This window comes from Bombina bombina, chromosome 4, assembly GCF_027579735.1.
Source record: "Bombina bombina isolate aBomBom1 chromosome 4, aBomBom1.pri, whole genome shotgun sequence".
In the NCBI taxonomy this organism is placed as follows: Eukaryota; Metazoa; Chordata; class Amphibia; order Anura; family Bombinatoridae; genus Bombina; species Bombina bombina.
In genome coordinates this window covers 231,115,133-231,135,543 of record NC_069502.1, presented here as the reverse complement: position 1 = coordinate 231,135,543, position 20,411 = coordinate 231,115,133, and the positions used below count along the sequence as shown (strand labels likewise).

The 20,411-nt window shown below is 37.7% G+C and overlaps 1 protein-coding gene across 1 annotated transcript in view; it reads left to right on the top strand.

The window, feature by feature from the left end:
* Nucleotides 1-20,411, top strand: part of RASA2 (RAS p21 protein activator 2) — a gene marked incomplete in the record, with an annotated part of 722,923 nt that overhangs the window by 487,148 nt on the left and 215,364 nt on the right. The window contains 4 exon segments of the mRNA XM_053709823.1: nucleotides 9,020-9,126; nucleotides 10,225-10,311; nucleotides 10,390-10,467; nucleotides 11,512-11,585. Of these exon segments, the coding sequence (XP_053565798.1) occupies nucleotides 9,020-9,126; nucleotides 10,225-10,311; nucleotides 10,390-10,467; nucleotides 11,512-11,585 (346 nt within the window).

The window sequence follows — 20,411 nt, the reverse complement described above, 5'->3', positions numbered from 1 at the left end:
TTGCCAACCTTGGCCATTTCCGTTAAGGCCAGACCTTCTATCTCAAGGTCCATTTTTCCATCAGGATCTCAAATCATTAAATTTGAAGGTATGGAGATTGAACGTTTAGTGCTTAGTCATAGAGGTTTCTCTGACTCAGTGATTAATACTATGTTGCAGGCTCGCAAATCTGTGTCTAGAAAGATTTGTTACCGAGTTTGGAAGACTTACATTTCATGGTGTTCTTCTCATTAATTCTCTTGGCATTCTTTTAGAATTCCTAGAATTTTACAGTTTCTTCAGGATGGTTTAGATAAGGGTTTGTCTGCAAGTTCCTTGAAAGGACAAATCTCTGCTCTTTCTGTTCTGTTTCACAGAAAAATTGCTAATCTTCCTGACATTCATTGTTTTGTACAGGCTTTGGTTCGTATCAAGCCTGGCATTAAGCCAATTTCTCCTCCTTGGAGTCTTAATTTGGTTTTGAGGGCTTTACAGGCTCCTCCGTTTGAGCCTATGCATTCTCTGGACATTAAATTACTTTCTTGGAAAGTATTGTTTCTTTTGGCCATCTCTTCTGCTAGAAGAGTTTCTGAATTATATGCTCTTTCTCGTGAGTCTCCTTTTCTGATTTTTCATCAGGATAAGGCGGTTTTGCGGACTTCATTTAAATTTTTACCTAAAGTTGTGAATTCCAACAACATTAATAGAGAAATTGTTGTCCCTTCGTTATGTCCTAATCCTAAAAATTCTTTGGAAAGATCTTTGCATTCTTTGGACGTGGTTTGAGCTTTGAAATATTATGTTGAAGCTACTAAAGATTTCAGAAAGACTTCTAGTCTATTTGTTATCTTTTCTGGTTCTAGGAAAGGTCAGAATGCTTCTGCCATTTCTTTGGTGTCTTGGTTAAAGCTTTTGATTCATCATGCTTATTTGGAGTCGGGTAAATCCCCGCCTCAGAGGATTACGGCTCATTCTACTCGGTCAGTTTCTACTTCCTGGAATTTTAAGAATGAAGCTTCTGTTGATCAGATTTGCAAAGCAGTAACTTGGTCTTCTTTGCATACTTTTACTAAATTCTACCATTTTGATGTTTTCTCTTCTTCAAAAGCAGTTTTTGGTAGAAAAGTTCTTCAGGCAGCTGTTTCAGTTTGATTCTTCTGCTTATAATTTCATTTTTTTTTTCATTATAAAGATTAAAACTTTTCGATTTGGGTTGTGGATTCTTTTTTCAGTGGAATTGGCTGTCTTTATTTTTATCCCTCCCTCTCTAGTGACTCTTGCGTGGAGTTCCACATCTTGGGTATTTGCTATCCCATACGTCACTAGCTCATGGACTCTTGCCGATTACATGAAAGAAAACATAATTTATGTAAGAACTTACCTGATAAATTAATTTCTTTCATATTGGCAAGAGTCCATGAGGTCCACCCTTTTTGTGGTGGTTTTGTTTTGTTTTTTGTATAAAGCACAATTATTCCAATTTCTTGTTGATGCTTTCGCTCCTTTCTTATCACCCCACTTCTTGGCTACTATTCGTTAAACTGAATTGTGGGTGTGGTGGGGTGTATTTATAGGCATTTTGAGCTTTGGGAAACTTTGCCCCTCCTGGTAGGAATGTATATCCCATACTTCACTAGCTCATGGACTCTTGCCAATATGAAAGAAATGAATTTATCAGGTAAGTTCTTACATAAATTATGTTTTTTTTATTTCATGATTCAGATAAAGCAGGCATTTTTTAGCAACTATCTAATTTACTCCTATTATAAATGTTTCTTTGTTTTCTTGGTATTTTTATTTGAAATGCAGAAATGTAAGCTTAGGAGCCAGCCCATTTTTGTTGAGCACCTGGGTAGCGCTTGCTGATTGATGGATAAATGTAGCCACCAATCAGCAAGCGCTACCCAGGGTGAATTTAAAAGTGTTTTTAAAATTACATATCTTTCTGAATCTTGCGAGTTTAATTTAGACTTTCCTATAACTTTAAGGCTATGTTTCCTTAACTTGGAGGTATGGGAGACCACAGATGCTCCTTTCATCTAGCCGGTTTCCTCTTTCGGCCAGTCGTCGGTGTAGCATGCATTGTTGTGGCTACATCTGTTTGGTGTGATAACCTCAGTGAGATGCATCCTTGAAAGATATCCAGGACTGTGTTATAAGCTAAGTAAGACTGCTAACAGCTTTATTTGTGATGCAGCAGTGGAGATGGTGCACATTCATGCTAAACATGCTTTCATGGCTGTTCTAGCCAGACATGCCTTTATAGCTTAATTCCTGGTCTGCTGGTATGCTTTCCAAGAGCATACTGTTGACATTTCACTCTCAGGTAAATACCCTGCTTTTGTACTACAGGATAAGAAGTCCAAGGGCTAAAATACACCGACAGGATCTTAAGTTCCTTTAGGCAATCTATATACTTAGGCTAATTTTACTACCACTTAGTCAGTGGGTTCACCCAAGTCTTCCTGGTCAAAGGCCCAGATGTCTACTCCTACCTCCAAGTCAACATGAAAGTGCGTCCCCTGCTATAGACTTAGTTGCAGTAAGGGGGCAGATTGTGACTTTTTAAAGAGATCCAAACCTCCTCGAGCGAGATTTGTTTTTGTTTTTTCCATCTGTCCAGAGCATTGGTTTTCAAACCTTTCCTCAGGCCTCCCTAACAGGCCAAATTTTGAGGATATCTAAACTAGAGTACCGGTGAAATAATCAGCTGATGAGTAAACATGGTTATTTTACATGCTTTCATTCATGGTAAATACTGAAAACCTGGACTGTTGGGGAGGCCTAAAGACAGGTTTGAAAACCAGTGATCTAGAGAGTCAATTAAAACGGGGACCTCGCTATCTTGTTTGGCAGAACTAAAAGGAAATGGAGTTATCGTCTCATTACTTTAACAGAATAGGTCTAGGGATACCACTCCAACCTTTTCTTGGTTCCCAGTATTATAAACCTCACATATGATAAAAGATGTTATCTTCCTCGTATATTTAAGAGTAGGTCTAATGCTGGTGAGTACTGAATATAGTTCTACAAGAATGTAAGAGAAAAACACATAAATCTTTATATTCTACTGGTATTAGTACCTTAAAAAATCTAACTTTGTCATAAATAAACTTATAAAATACATTTCTTTCATGTAATTAGCAAGAGTCCATGAGCTAGTGACGTATGGGATATACATTCCTACCAGGAGGGGCAAAGTTTCCCAAACCTTAAAATGCCTATAAATACACCCCTCACCACACCCACAATTCAGTTTTACAAACTTTGCCTCCTATGGAGGTGGTGAAGTAAGTTTGTGCTAGATGCTACGTTGATATGCGCTCCGCAGCAGGTTGGAGCCCGGTTTTCCTCTCGGCGTGCAGTGAATGTCAGAGGGATGTGAGGAGAGTATTGCCTATTTGAATGCAATGATCTCCTTCTACGGGGTCTATTTCATAGGTTCTCTGTTATCAGTCGTAGAGATTCATCTCTTACCTCCCTTTTCAGATCGACGATATACTCTTATATATATACCATTACCTCTGCTGATTTTCGTTTCAGTACTGGTTTGGCTTTCTACAACATGTAGATGAGTGTCCTGGGGTAAGTAAGTCTTATTTTCTGTGACACTCTAAGCTATGGTTGGGCACTTTTTTAATAAAGTTCTAAATATATGTATTCAAACATTTATTTGCCTTGACTCAGGATGTTCAACATTCCTTATTTTCAGACAGTCAGTTTCATATTTGGGATAATGCATTTGAATCAAATATTTTTCTTACCTTAAAGATTTGACTTTTTTCCCTGTGGGCTGTTAGGCTCGCGGGGGCTGAAAATGCTTCATTTTATTGCGTCATTTTTGGCGCGGATTTTTTTGGCGCAAAAATCTTTTCTGTTTCCGGCGTCATACGTGTCGCCGGAAGTTGAGTCATTTTTGACATTCTTTTGCGCCAAAAAATGTCGGCGTTCCGGACGTGGCGTCATTTTTGGCGCCAAAAGCATTTAGGCGCCAAATAATGTGGGCGTCTTTTTTGGCGCTAAAAAAATATGGGCGTCGCTTTTGTCTCCACATTATTTAAGTCTCATTATTTATTGCTTCTGGTTGCTAGAAGCTTGTTCACTGGCATTTTTTTCCCATTCCTGAAACTGTCATTTAAGGAATTTGATCAATTTTGCTTTATATGTTGTTTTTTCTCTTACATATTGCAAGATGTCTCACGTTGCATCTGAGTCAGAAGATACTTCAGGAAAATCGCTGTCTGGTGCTGGAACTACCAAAGCTAAGTGTATCTGCTGTAAACTTTTGGTAGCTATTCCTCCAGCTGTTGTTTGTATTAATTGTCATGACAAACTTGTTAATGCAGATAATATTTCCTTTAGTAATGTACCATTACCTGTTGCAGTTCCATCAACATCTAATGTTCAGAATGTTCCTGATAACAAAAGAGATTTTGTTTCTGAATCCATCAAGAAGGCTATGTCTGTTATTCCTCCTTCTAGTAAACATAAAAAATCTTTTAAAACTTCTCTTTATACAGATGAATTTTTAAATGAACATCATCATTCTGATTCTAATGACTCTTCTGGTTCAGAGGATTCTGTCTCAGAGATTGATGCTGATAAATCTTCATATTTATTTAAAATGGAATTTATTCGTTCTTTACTTAAAGAAGTACTAATTGCTTTAGAAATTGAGGATTCTGGTCCTCTTGATACTAAATCTAAACGTTTAGATAAGGTCTTTAAATCTCCTGTGGTTATTCCAGAAGTTTTTCCTGTTCCTGGTGCTATTTCTGAAGTAATTTCCAGAGAATGGAATAATTTGGGTAATTCATTTACTCCTTCTAAACGTTTTAAGCAATTATATCCTGTGCCGTCTGACAGATTAGAATTTTGGGACAAAATCCCTAAAGTTGATGGGGCTATTTCTACCCTTGCTAAACGTACTACTATTCCTACGTCAGATGGTACTTCGTTTAAGGATCCTTTAGATAGGAAAATTGAATCCTTTCTAAGAAAAGCTTATCTGTGTTCAGGTAATCTTCTTCTTAGACCTGCTATATCATTGGCTGATGTTGCTGCAGCTTCAACTTTTTGGTTGGAAACGTTAGCGCAACAAGTAACAGATCATGATTCTCATAATATTCTTCTTCTTCTTCCAAGAGTAATCTCCAAGATTCTGAAGGAATGCTCGTTTGTTCTGCTGGTAGCTCCGGCATGGCCTCACAGGTTTTGGTATGCGGATCTTGTCCGGATGGCCTCTTGCCATCCGTGGACTCTTCCGCTAAGACCAGACCTTCTGTCGCAAGGTCCTTTTTTCCATCAGGATCTCAAATCCTTAAATTTAAAGGTATGGAGATTGAACGCTTGATTCTTGGTCAAAGAGGTTTCTCTGACTCTGTGATTAATACTATGTTACAGGCTCGTAAATCTGTATCCAGAGAGATATATTATAGAGTCTGGAAGACTTATATTTCTTGGTGTCTTTCTCATCATTTTTCTTGGCATTCTTTTAGAATTCCGAGAATTTTACAGTTTCTTCAGGATGGTTTAGATAAAGGTTTATCCGCAAGTTCTTTGAAAGGACAAATCTCTGCTCTTTCTGTTCTTTTTCACAGAAAGATTGCTAATCTTCCTGATATTCATTGTTTTGTACAAGCTTTGGTTCGTATAAAACCTGTCATTAAGTCAATTTCTCCTCCTTGGAGTTTGAATTTGGTTCTGGGGGCTCTTCAAGCTCCTCCGTTTGAACCTATGCATTCATTGGACATTAAATTACTTTCTTGGTAAGTTTTGTTCCTTTTGGCGATCTCTTCTGCCAGAAGAGTCTCTGAATTATCTGCTCTTTCTTGTGAGTCTCCTTTTCTGATTTTTCATCAGGATAAGGCGGTGTTGCGAACTTCTTTTGAATTTTTACCTAAGGTTGTGAATTCCAACAACATTAGTAGAGAAATTGTGGTTCCTTCATTATGTCCTAATCCTAAGAATTCTAAGGAGAAATCGTTGCATTCTTTGGATGTTGTTAGAGCTTTGAAATATTATGTTGAAGCTACTAAGTCTTTCCGAAAGACTTCTAGTCTATTTGTTATCTTTTCCGGTTCTAGAAAAGGCCAGAAAGCTTCTGCCATTTCTTTGGCATCTTGGTTGAAATCTTTAATTCATCATGCCTATGTCGAGTCGGGTAAAACTCCGCCTCAAAGGATTACAGCTCATTCTACTAGGTCAGTTTCTACTTCCTGGGCGTTTAGGAATGAAGCTTCGGTTGATCAGATTTGCAAAGCAGCAACTTGGTCCTCTTTGCATACTTTTACTAAACTCTACCATTTTGATGTATTTTCTTCTTCTGAAGCAGTTTTTGGTAGAAAAGTACTTCAGGCAGCGGTTTCAGTTTGAATCTTCTGTTTATGTTTTTCATTAAACTTTATTTTGGGTGTGGATTATTTTCAGCAGGAATTGGCTGTCTTTATTTTATCCCTCCCTCTCTAGTGACTCTTGCGTGGAAAGATCCACATCTTGGGTAGTCATTATCCCATACGTCACTAGCTCATGGACTCTTGCTAATTACATGAAAGAAAACATAATTTATGTAAGAACTTACCTGATAAATTCATTTCTTTCATATTAGCAAGAGTCCATGAGGCCCGCCCTTTTTTGTGGTGGTTATGATTTTTTTGTATAAAGCACAATTATTCCAATTCCTTATTTTATATGCTTTCGCACTTTTTTCTTATCACCCCACTTCTTGGCTATTCGTTAAACTGAATTGTGGGTGTGGTGAGGGGTGTATTTATAGGCATTTTAAGGTTTGGGAAACTTTGCCCCTCCTGGTAGGAATGTATATCCCATACGTCACTAGCTCATGGACTCTTGCTAATATGAAAGAAATGAATTTATCAGGTAAGTTCTTACATAAATTATGTTATTGCACATCATTCTAAAGTGTTGCCCACTTATACTAAGAATTGGGAAGCAGAAATACAAATCCGTGTACCAGATAAAGAATGTCTTATGATATTCAAAAATATGAGTAAGACGTAGTCTTCTATAAGATATGTGGAAATGAACAAAAAGTTTCTTAGCAGATGGTATTTTACACCTAGCAGATTAAAATCTATACGCTTGAATAGTGATGAGAAGTGTTGGACAGGTCGTACTGAAACTGGCACATATCTTCATATTTGATGGACATGCCAAACATCCTCAGCTTTTTGGGAGTCCATCAAAGCAGAAATCGAGATAGTAATATCATCTAAAATACCATTAGAACCTTTAAAATTATTAGAAATAATGGTCAATAGTGCAAAACAATTGATTCCAAGAAATTGGAAAAAGCTTACTATTGCCTCAATGATAGAATGGAGAAGCTTAGAGTCCCTTAACATACAACTGGAAAAGTTCCACTACTCAACCATAAAACGATTAGACGAATACTTTAATATGTGTTTTATATGGGATGCGTATATGTAACATTTGACCTAAATTAAATCAGATTTAACCGTTTTTAAGCATTGTATTAAGGTTCTCAAGAAACTAGTCAACATGATTTTGGGAAGGATTACTCTATCAGAATTTTATAGCCTGGTTATGCTCTAATGTTCTTGCTCCTCATAATTAGAAGTATATCCATGAAAACTGTATACTGTGTAATGTTTACTCTTTGGTACTTGCAATAATATTAACTTGTTCTACTTTGATACTGTTGTTTTTGAGTGTATTGTGCATAACTTAAAAAAAAAAATGTACGCACATCACAATTGTGATAGTATTTGAATGATTTTATTTACTGTGGTGCCTGTCAGACAGCTACACATGCCTTTATCCATCCTTGTCCTATGCTGTCAGCATCATTTGCTCAGTGTCATATTTCTATTCTTTCAATTTAGTGGTAGGAGTGGTGGTTTTAAAAAGATTTGCATGTGCCACCACTTTGGATTGTTGTGTTTTATCATCCGCTCTGCAACAGATTGGGAGTGTTGTGTATTGTTAGTGCAACGCATCTCATTGTTTCAATTTGCTTAGAGGCTTTGCTTTGTTTCGTTTAGCTGCTTCTTGCTCCTGAAGTATTAGGACGGAGGAGGCAGCTGAATGAAGAGGTTTGCGCAGTAACATTACGTTTGTATCTTGATACGTCTATCTCATTTTTGTATTGTGTACCTCATTTGCTCTCATTCTATCACATTTCATTCACATGCTTTTTAGTTCCACGTTTTGTGCTCCTGTTCACATACTTAAAGTGAATGTCAATTTTGATGCTAAAGTGCCGGGTTTTTAAAAATTTGATTAAAAACAGGGGCACTTTAATTCATCAAAATTTACATTTCACTCCTGTTGAGAAAAAAAAACTTACCTTTTAATCTTCACAGCAGCTCCAGCTTCCTCCGGTTGTTGCAAGCCATTTCTGATGTCAGATATGATGGATAGGTCATCCTCCAATCACGGATTCTCCCCCGGGGGAATCAGTGTCTGATTCAACACCGTGATTGGAGGAAGCCGGATTCCTCCTTTTAGACCCAGGAAGAGGCTTTGCGACGGATGGAGGAAGCTGGAGCTGCTGTGAAGATAAAATGGTAAGTTTTTTTTTCTCAACAGGAGTGAAATGTACATTTTGATTAATTAAAGTGCCCCTGTTTTTAATCAAATTTTTAAAAACCGGGCACTTTAGCATCAAAATTGACATTCACTTTAAATCAATAAAATCCATTATAACACAATAGAGCAGTAATTTCATGCCATGTGCACGTACAGGCGTCTGAAGACAGATCCCATGTGAGTGATCTCGAAAAACACTTATAAGATGTGTTATGCGTCATGAAAACATTGACAGTATATATAAAAAATATGGATTTTTTTATATTAAATACACAGAAGACACCTGTACATGCCACAAATTCATAATTTTGTCACTGTTTAACTTTTTTGCTGTTCATTTGTCACATCTTTTGGTGTTCATGTGTCACATTGCTTTGCGTATGAGAAGTATACTTAGTACTGCATGGTATACTGAAAGCGGTAATGTTGCCTGTGGCATTATGTGTGACTGTTCCCTTTCTTTCTTTAGAAGATCCCCATGTGCAGTATTCTGCAGTCAGCAGTTTTGTGTTCCTGAGGTTCTTTGCAGTGGCCTTATTGTCCCCACACAGTTTCCACCTTCGACCGCATTGTCCAGTAAGTGATGTCCTCTTTGTGCTATTATTTTTATATATTTTTTGTATTTTGAGTCACAGAATCCCTCAAGTAGTCCATCATGCAAAATGTTGAAAATGCTAAAATCATACTCATTCTTGCTACATAATGAAACATATTCAATAAATGTGAAGCTGAGAGACTTTTAGTTTTCACGTCTGGGTTTCATAATCAAATCTTATTTGAATAAACTATTATTTACTCGCAGTGGAAGTTAATTCACCACAAGGTAAAACCTTCTTTCGCAGGATTAAAATAACACCCGTTCTAAAAGCTTTTAAAGACAAAACCTCTCTCTTCTGGGGAATTTACAGGTTAGCCTATACACCTTTCTACTTGTAAGTTCCAAGAGGTGTACTCTGGATTGTAGAATGAGTTTCTCAATGGTTGTACCAAAGTGGTTACTCATGTATTCTTTGATTGACTGGAACCTTGATTATACCCTTCAAGGCTGCAGACCCCAGCTTGGTTGAAGAGTAGCCAGGGATATGTGCTTTACAAGGGACAGTGCAAAGGATAGATCGAACAGGCAGAACCTCAGACTCAAGCAGAATACTTGGCTTCTGTATGGTAAAGGCTTGGCACAGGAAACAAGCAGATGGAAACTGGATACCGGGTACAGTACACACACAGCAAACAGAAGATTGTTCAGGAGTAGCCAGGGTTGGAATCAGAAAGGCAGAATTACAGAAATAAGTTTTGGCAAGTAAAAGCAAAGTATAGACTTTAGACAAAGGATTGGGTACATGTATAACTGTATTATGACTTGTAAATATTGCTTAAATTGCATAAGATATTGTTTATACTTAGTTCCATCCCCTCTCCAAACTGTCCCATTTTAAAGATATAAATATTCCAAAATCTAAACCTTTTCTGGTCCCAAGCATTTTGATAAAGGGTATTGTACCTGTAATGCTTCTGGTGGTTTCACAAAGAAGTGTGCTTTTATTGTAAAAAAATTCTTATCAGCACCAAATACAACCTTAGAGGTTATATAATAATGCATAATGAATATCTGCATTTGTGTTTGCTATTCTGTTTTTATATGTGTTGGCTTTTTCCATTTCATTATTTTTTCAGGATTCACAGACATCTCGGATATTAACTCTACTTTCAAAAACCATCCAGACATTGGGATGTGTTGGAAATCTGTCAAAGAGTAAGTCGGTAAGTTTGATTTTAAGTGCAGTGCAAAATAAATGTCCATAATAATTACATCATTTAACAATAAAATCTGTTTTTCAGGCAAGTTTTAAAGAGCCGTTTATGTGTGATTTCTTCAAGATGTTTGAAGAGGAGACCTACACATCTAATGTTAAAAAGGTATGTAAATACCAAATAATTAGTTAGACCCAATCCCCAAGGCAGAACATACAGTGATGTGAGATGTCATCGCAGAAAATGCAGCATGTCTGCAGAAAGAACAGGATGCATGCAGGAACTGTTAGTGCTTGAACTTTGTAGTACTGCTCCACATTAGACAGTTCTCTTCAAACAGAACTGTGCTCTGGCTGCACTGTGTAAATTTTCCTTAACACAGTGCATCCAAGGCAAAGTGCAGTTTGAAGTGAGCAGTCAAATATGCAGTAGCGCTGCAAAGCAGCAGCGCATTGCTTGTTGACTGGCTCTGAGATTTTTTTCAAACCCGCCCCCCCTAGCCTTTCCCAGTCTGCAAAGCTGTTTATTCTGAATGTAAGAGCACTGCATCTTTTTATTAGTACAGATTTATTAAAGAGACATTTAAAAAAAAAAATTTTTTTGGATGCAGCTAATTTGTAATGCAATGTTCAACTACTGCACTATATTATAAAACTTTAAAAATTGCTTTATTCTTCAGTTAACCAACACATTGCAATTGAACTGGTGCCTTAGTGTAACGGTCTAATTTAAAATTGAATTTTATTTAAAAATGACTTGCAGAAATATTTTCACTAAAAAAAATCTCATCGCAGAAAGTAAAGTTCTGCCTCTGGGGACCCAATATTTGGGTCTGCAGATAATCAATGGCTCCCTGTGTTTTAAGGTGCACATAGATCAGATTCACTGTAAACTCCTAAAGAGATAATCCAAAAAAAATTGACCCTGCACCAATACAGAACCAACTTCTTTATTCAATCCATAATGGCACTAAAACCAGCAATGTTTCAGCCTACCTGGCCTAAATCAAGCTTCATGATTAAGGCTGGATAGGCAGATAATTACTAAGGCATATTGTATTCTATTTATTCCAGAGAAATGTATCTTGAAACTACAAACCATGACTGCAGGTGGAGCTAATAGTCCTGTCTTTTTTCTTCTTCTTTGTTCTGTAAAATCAAGTGCCTTTTTTATTTTCATTACTGCAGTTGCAAACTTTTTTTCTCCTAGTTTCTAGAGGAAATCTCATCTACTGAAAGTAAAGAACCAAGTGGAATGAATGAGTCAGTAACTCTCAAAGAAGGGTAAGCATCTGTGGAGGATGTATGCTCTAAAATATGTCTAAGTAGGTGTGTTCTGACCTTTCCTGACTTAGAGACAATCAAGTCCAAAAAAAACTTTCATGCTTCAGATAGGGCATGTAATTTTAAACAACTTTCCTATTTACTTTTATCAGCAGTTTAGTTTTGTTCTCTTGGTATTCTTAATTGAAAGCTAAACCTAGGAGGTTTATATGCTAATTTCTTAAACCTTGAAGGCTGCCTCTAAGCTGAATGCATTTTGACCACTATAGGCGTTAGTTCATGTGTTTCATATAGATAACATGTAGCTCATGCACGTGAATTTACCGAGGAGTGAGCACTGATTGGCTAAAATGCAAGTCTGTCAAAAGAACTGAAATAAGGGGCAGTCTGCAGAGGCTTAGATTCAGGGTAATTACAGAGGTAAAATGTGTATTATAACTGTGTTGGTTATGCAAAACTGGGGAATGGGTAATTAAGGGATTATCTATCTTTTAAAACAAACAAAAATTCTAGTGTTGACTGTCCCTTTAATTATATCATTAAGTGTTCACTTACAGTATGATAATTTTTCAGAAAAATAAAACGGCATTCAGCTAAACAAGTGGTTTTTAGAGGGGCCTCCTTTTATATTTTAGATGTTTAGATTGTTAGGAATTAGGATCTAGTTTTATAATCGACCTTGAACATTAGCATACGCAGATGGACTTGCAGTGCCGTATCTTTTGCTCTGTTCTTACATTCTGTTCCTCTGCTCGCAGATCAAGGATGTGTAGCTATTTAACCTGTTCAGTGTCTGTTTTAAAACAATTAGGAGTTCTAAAAGAATATGAATAAAATCATAACCACTTATTTGTGTTTAAGTAAATTATCTGTGTGTGTGTTTTGTTCCCCCCAAAATATAAGCTCCAAGTTTATTATTATTATACTTTACTTATTAAGCGCATTTGGGATTGGGAATACGATTTTCCCTTCTATATTATTAGTGTGTTATTTTATTTACTATTGTGTAACATATTTTCATTTTATATTTCGACCTCTACATCTCACAACATTTTTATGACAAATTTTAACATAAGGCTAATTTGAAGTGTCGATTTTTGGTTCATACATCACTTTGCATGTTGGTTTTTTTTTCACAGATTTCTCTTGTAAGGTGTATCCAGTCCACGGATTCATCCATTACTTGTGGTATATTCTCCTTCCCAACAGGAAGCTGCAAGAGGCACCCACAGCAGAGCTGTCTATATAGCTCTTCCCCTAACTGCCACTCCCAGTCATTCTCTTGCAGCTCTCGACAAGAAAGGAAGTATCAAGAGATATGTGGTGAATTAGTGTAGTTTATCTTCAATCAAAAGTTTGTTATTTTTAAACGGTACCGGCGTTGTACTGTTTTTACCTCAGGCAGAAATTAGAAGAAGAGTTCTGCATGAGGTTTTTGATGATCTTAGCAGGTTGTAACTAAGGTCCACTGCTGTTCTCACACATAACTGAAGAGTATGGGAAAACTTCAGCTGGGGGAACGGCCTGCAGAATTAACTGCTCTGAGGTATGTTCAGTATATTTCTCTTACTTGGTCTATTCAGTCCACGGATTCATCCTTACTTGTGGGATATTCTCAATCCCTACAGGAAGTGGCAAAGAGAGCACACAGCAAAGCTGTCCATATAGCTCCCCTCAGGCTCCGCCCCCCCCAGTCATTCTCTTTGCCGCTCTAACATTTAGCATCTCCACGGGAGGGTAAAGAGTATGTGGTGTTAGATTTGTAGTTTTTATTTCTTTAATCAAGAGTTTGTTATTTTAAAATAGTGCCGGTTGGTACTATTTACTCTGAGACAGAAAGTGATGAAGATTTCTGCTGAGAGGAAAAAGTTTTTAGCATGTTGTAACTAAAATCCATTGCTGTTCCCACACAGGACTGTTGAGTACAGGAGAACTTCAGTGGGGGGGGGGGGACAGTTTGCAGGCTTATACTGCTTAAAGGGACACTGAACCCAAATTTTTTACTCCTATTATCAATTTTTCTTCGTTCTCTTGCTATCATTATTTGAAAAAGAAGGCATCTAAGCTTTCTTTCATGTAATTAGCAAGAGTCCATGAGCTAGTGACGTATGGGATATACATTCCTACCAGGAGGGGCAAAGTTTCCCAAACCTCAAAATGCCTATAAATACACCCCTCACCACACCCACAAATCAGTTTTACAAACTTTGCCTCCTATGGAGGTGGTGAAGTAAGTTTGTGCTAGATTCTACGTTGATATGCGCTCCGCAGCAGGATGGAGCCCGGTTTTCCTCTCAGCGTGCAGTGAATGTCAGAGGGATGTGAGGAGAGTATTGCCTATTTGAATGCAGTGATCTCCTTCTACGGGGTCTATTTCATAGGTTCTCTGTTATCGGTCGTAGAGATTCATCTCTTACCTCCCTTTTCAGATCGACGATATACTCTTATATATACCATTTCCTCTACTGATTCTCGTTTCAGTACTGGTTTGGCTTTCTACTACATGTAGATGAGTGTCCTGGGGTAAGTAAGTCTTATTTTCTGTGACACTCTAAGCTATGGTTGGGCACTTTTTATATAAAGTTCTAAATATATGTATTCAAACATTTATTTGCCTTGACTCAGGATGTTCAACATTCCTTATTTCAGACAGTCAGTTTCATATTTGGGATAATGCATATGAATAATTAATTTTTTTCTTACCTTAAAAATTTGACTTTCCCTGTGGGCTGTTAGGCTCGCGGGGGCTGAAAATGCTTCATTTTATTGCGTCATTCTTGGCGCTGACTTTTTTGTCGCAAAAATTATTTTCTGTTTCCGGCGTCATACGTGTCGCCGGAAGTTGCGTCATTTTTGACGTTCTTTTGCGCCAAAAGTGTCGGCGTTCCGGATGTGGCGTCATTTTTGGCGCCAAAAGCATTTAGGCGCCAAATAATGTGGGCGTCTTTTTTTGGCGCGAAAAAATATGGGCGTCACTTTTGTCTCCACATTATTTAAGTCTCATTGATTTTTTGCTTCTGGTTGCTAGAAGCTTATTCTCTGGCATTTTTTTCCCATTCCTGAAACTGTCATTTAAGGAATTTGATCAATTTTGCTTTATATGTTGTTTTTTCTATTACATATTGCAAGATGTCCCACGTTGAAGCTGAGTCAGAAGATACTTCTGGAATATCCCTGCCTGGGGCTGGAGCTACCAAAGCTAAGTGTATCTACTGTAAACTTATGGTATCTCTTCCTCCAGCTGTTGTTTGTACTGTTTTGTCATGACAAACTGTTTATGCAGATAATATTTCCTTTAAGTACTGTTACATTACCTGTTGCTGTTCTGTCAACATCTAATACTCAGAGTGTTCCTGATAACATAAGAGATTTTGTTTTTAAATCCATTAAGAAGGCTATGTCTGTTATTCCTCCTTCTAGTAAATGTAAAAAGTCTTTTAAAACTTCTCATTTTTCAGATGAATTTTTAAATGAACATCATCATTCTGATTCTGATAATGGTTCTTCTGGTTCAGAGGATTCTGTCTCAGAGGTTGATGCTGATAAATCTTCATATTTATTTAAATTAAATGTATTCGTTCTTTACTTAAAGAAGTCCTAATTGCATTAGAAATTGAGGATTCTGGTCCTCTTGATACTAAATCTAAACGTTTAGATAAGGTTTTTAAATCTCTTGTAGTTATTCCAGAAGTTTTTTCCTGTCCCTAGTGCTATTTCTGAAGTAATTTCCAGGGAATGGAATAATTTGGGTAATTCATTTACTCCTTCTAAACGTTTTAAGCAATTATATCCTGTGCCATCTGACAGATTAGAGTTTTGGGACTAAATCCCTAAAGTTGATGGGGCTGTCTCTACTCTTGTTAAGCGTACTATTCCTACGGCAGATGGTACTTCCTTAAGGATCCTTTAGATAGGAAAATTGAATCCTTTCTAAGAAAAGCTTACTTGTGTTCAGGTAATCTTCTTAGACCTGCTATATCTTTAGCGGATGTTGCTGCAGCTTCATCTTTTGGTTAGAAGCTTTAGCGCAACAAGTAACAGATCATAATTCTCATAGCATTTTTATTCTTCAACATGCTAATAATTTTATTTGTAATGCCATCTTTGATATCATTAGAGTTGTGTCTCTAGCTATTTTAGCTAGAAGAGCTTTATGGCTTAAGACTTGGAATGCTGTTATGTCTTCTAAGTCTACTCTGCTTTCCCTTTCTTTCCAGGGTAATGATCGTTTTCATTCCTTTTGTCACAACAAGGAACAAAAACCTGATCCTTCATCCTCAGGAGCGGTATCAGTTTGGAAACCATCTCCAGTCTGGAATAAATCCAAGCCTTTTAGAAAATCAAAGCCAGCTCCTAAGTCCACATGAAGGTGCGGCCCTCATTCCAGCTAAGCTGGTAGGGGGCAGATTACGTTTTTTCTAAGAAATTTGGATCAATTCCCTTCACAATCTTTGGATTCAGAACATTGTTTCAGAAGGGTACAGAATTGGCTTCAAGATAAGGCCTCCTGCAAAGAGATTTTTTCTTTCCCGTGTCCCAGTAAACCCAGCGAAGGCTCAAGCATTTCTGAAATGTGTTTCAGATCTAGAGTTGACTGGAGTAATTTTGCCAGTTCCAGTTCTGGAACAGGGACTGGGGTTTTTATTCAAATCTCTTCATTGTACCAAAGAAGGAAAATTCCTTCAGACCAGTTCTGGATCTAAAAATATTGAATCGTTATGTAAGGATACCAACATTCAAAATGGTAACTGTAAGGACTATCCTGCCTTTTGTTCAACAAGGGCATTATATTTCTACTATAGTTTTACAGGATGCATATCTGCATATTCCGATTCATCCAGATCACTATCAGTTTCTGAGATTCTCTTTCCTAGATAAGCATTACCAGTTTGTGGCTCTGCCGTTTGGCCTATCTACAGCTCCAATAATTTTTTACGAAGGTTCTCGGTGCCCTTCTGTCTGTAATCAGAGAACAGGGTATTGTGGTATTCCTTATTTGGACGATATCTTGGTACTTGCTCAGTCTTCATATTTAGCAGAATCTCATTCAAATCGACTTGTGTTGTTTCTTCAACATCATGGTTGGAGGATCAATTTACCAAAAAGTTCATTGATTCCTCAGACTTAGGTAACCTTTTTAGGTTTTCAGATAGATTCAGTATCCATGACTCTATCTTTGATAGACATGAGACATCTAAAGTTGATATCAGCTTGTCGAAACCTTCAGTCACAATCTTTCCCTTCGGTAGCCTTATGCATGGAAATTCTAGGTCTGACTGCGGCATCGGACGCGATCCCCTTTGCTCGTTTTCACATGCGGCCTCTTCAGCTCTGTATGCTGAACCAGTGGTGCAGGGATTACACAAAGATATCTCAATTAATATCTTTAAAACCGATTGTACGACACTCTCTGACGTGGTGGACAGATCACCATCGTTTAGTTCAGGGGGCTTCTTTTGTTCTTCCGACCTGGACTGTAATTTCAACAGATGCAAGTCTTACAGGTTGGGGAGCTGTGTGGGGGTCTCTGACAGCACAAAGGGGTTTGGGAATCTCAGGAGGTGAGATTACCGATCAATATTTTGGAACTCCGTGCAATTTTCAGAGCTCTTCAGTCTTGGCCTCTTCTGAAGAGAGAATCGTTCATTTGTTTTCAGACAGACAATGTCACAACTGTGGCATACATCAATCATCAAGGAGGGACTCACAGTCCTCTGGCTATGAAAGAAGTATCTCGAATTCTGGTTTGGGCGGAATCCAGCTCCTGTCTAATCTCTGCGGTTCATATTCCAGGAATAGACAATTGGGAAGCGGATTATCTCAGTCGCCAAACGTTGAATCCGGGCGAATGGTCTCTTCACCCAGAGGTATTTCTTCAGATTGTTCAAATGTGGGAACTTCCAGAAATAGATCTGATGGCTTCTCATCTAAACAAGAAACTTCCCAGGTATCTGTCCAGATCCCGGGATCCTCAGGCGGAGACAGTGGATGCATTATCACTTCCTTGGAAGTATCATCCTGCCTATATCTTTCCGCCTCTAGTTCTTCTTCCAAGAGTAATCTCCAAGATTCTGAAGGAATGCTCGTTTGTTCTGCTGGTAGCTCCAGCATGGCCTCACAGGTTTTGGTATGCGGATCTTGTCCGGATGGCCTCTTGCCAACCGTGGACTCTTCCGTTAAGATCAGACCTTCTGTCGCAAGGTCCTTTTTTCCATCAGGATCTCAAATCCTTAAATTTAAAGGTATGGAGATTGAACGCTTGATTCTTGGTCAAAGAGGTTTCTCTGACTCTGTGATTAATACTATGTTACAGGCTCGTAATTCTGTATCTAGAGAGATATATTATAGAGTCTGGAAGACTTATATTTCTTGGTGTCTTTCTCATCATTTTTCCTGGCATTCTTTTAGAATTCCGAGAATTTTACAGTTTCTTCAGGATGGTTTAGATAAAGGTTTGTCCGCAAGTTCCTTGAAAGGTCAAATCTCTGCTCTTTCTGTTCTTTTTCACAGAAAGATTGCTAATCTTCCTGATATTCATTGTTTTGTACAAGCCTTGGTTCGTATTAAACCTGTCATTAAGTCAATTTCTCCTCCTTGGAGTTTGAATTTGGTTCTGGGGGCTCTTCAAGCTCCTCCGTTTGAACCTATGCATTCATTGGACATTAAATTACTTTCTTGGAAAGTTTTGTTCCTTTTGGCCATCTCTTCTGCCAGAAGAGTCTCTGAATTGTCTGCTCTTTCTTGTGAGTCTCCTTTTCTGATTTTTCATCAGGATAAGGCAGTGTTGCGAACTTCTTTTGAATTTTTACCTAAGGTTGTGAATTCCAACAACATTAATAGAGAAATTGTAGTTCCTTCATTATGCCCTAATCCTAAGAATTCTAAGGAGAAATCATTGCATTCTTTGGATGTTGTTAGAGCTTTGAAATATTATGTTGAAGCTACTAAGACTTTCCGAAAGACTTCTAGTCTATTTGTCATCTTTTCCGGTTCTAGAAAAGGCCGGAAAGCTTCTGCCATTTATTTGGCATCTTGGTTGAAATCTTTAATTCATCATGCCTATGTTGAGTCGGGTAAAACTCCGCCTCAGAGGATTACAGCTCATTCTACTAGGTCAGTTTCTACTTCCTGGGCGTTTAGGAATGATGCTTCGGTTTATCAAATTTGCAAAGCAGCAACTTGGTCTTCTTTGCATACTTTTTCTAGATTCTACCATTTTGATGTGTTTTCTTCTTCTGAAGCAGTTTTTGGTAGAAAAGTACATAGCAGCTGTTTTAGTTTGAATCTTCTGCTTATGTTTTCATTTAAACTTTATTTTGGGTGTGGATTATTTTCAGCAGGAATTGGCTGTCTTTATTTTATCCCTCCCTCTCTAGTGACTCTTGCGTGGAAAGATCCACATCTTGGGTAGTCATTATCCCATACGTCACTAGCTCATGGACTCTTGCTAATTACATGAAAGAAAACATAATTTATGTAAGAACTTACCTGATAAATTCATTTCTTTCATATTAGCAAGAGTCCATGAGGCCCACCCTTTTTTGTGGTGGTTATGATTTTTTTTGTATAAAGCACAATTATTCCAATTCCTTATTTTTTATGCTTTCGCACTTTTTTCTTATCACCCCACTTCTTGGCTATTCGTTAAACTGAATTGTGGGTGTGGTGAGGGGTGTATTTATAGGCATTTTGAGGTTTGGGAAACTTTGCCCCTCCTGGTAGGAATGTATATCCCATACGTCACTAGCTCATGGACTCTTGCTAATATGAAAGAAATGAATTTATCAGGTAAGTTCTTACATAAATTATGTTTTTTTTGGTTTCAGTACTCTGGACAGCACTTTTTTATTGGTGGATGAATTTATCCACCAATCAGCAAGGACAACCCAGGTTGTCCACAAAAAAATGGGCCGGCATCTAAACTTACATTCTTGCATTTCAAATAAAGATACCAAGAGAATGAAGAAAATTTGATAATAGGAGTAAATTAGAAAGTTGCTTAAAATTTCATGCTCAATCTGAATCACGAAAGAATTTTTTTGGGTACAGTGTCCCTTTAACCCCTTAATGACCGGACCATTTTTCAATTTTCTTACCCTTAATGACAATGGCTATTTCTCCAACATAGGTGTGTCCGGTCCACGGCGTCATCCTTACTTGTGGGATATTCTCTTCCCCAACAGGAAATGGCAAAGAGCCCAGCAAAGCTGGTCACATGATCCCTCCTAGGCTCCGCCTACCTCAGTCATTCTCTTTGCCGTTGTACAGGCAACATCTCCACGGAGATGGCTTAGAGTTTTTTAGTGTTTAACTGTAGTTTTTATTATTCAATCAAGAGTTTGTTATTTTAAAATAGTGCTGGTATGTACTATTTACTCAGAAACAGAAAAGAGATGAAGATTTCTGTTTGTATGAGGAAAATGATTTTAGCACCGTAACTAAAATCCATGGCTGTTCCACACAGGACTGTTGAGAGCAATTAACTTCAGTTGGGGGAACAGTGTGCAGTCTCTTACTGCTTGAGGTATGACACATTCTAACAAGACGATGTAATGCTGGAAGCTGTCATTTTCCCTATGGGATCCGGTAAGCCATGTTTATTAAGATAGTAAATAAGGGCTTCACAAGGGCTTATTAAGACTGTAGACTTTTTCTGGGCTAAATCGATTCATTATTAACACATATTTAGCCTTGAGGAATCATTTATTCTGGGTATTTTGATATGATTATATCGGCAGGCACTGTTTTTGACACTTTATTCTTTAGGGGCTTTCCCTAATCATAGTCAGAGCCTCATTTTCGCGCCGGTATGGCGCACTTGTTTTT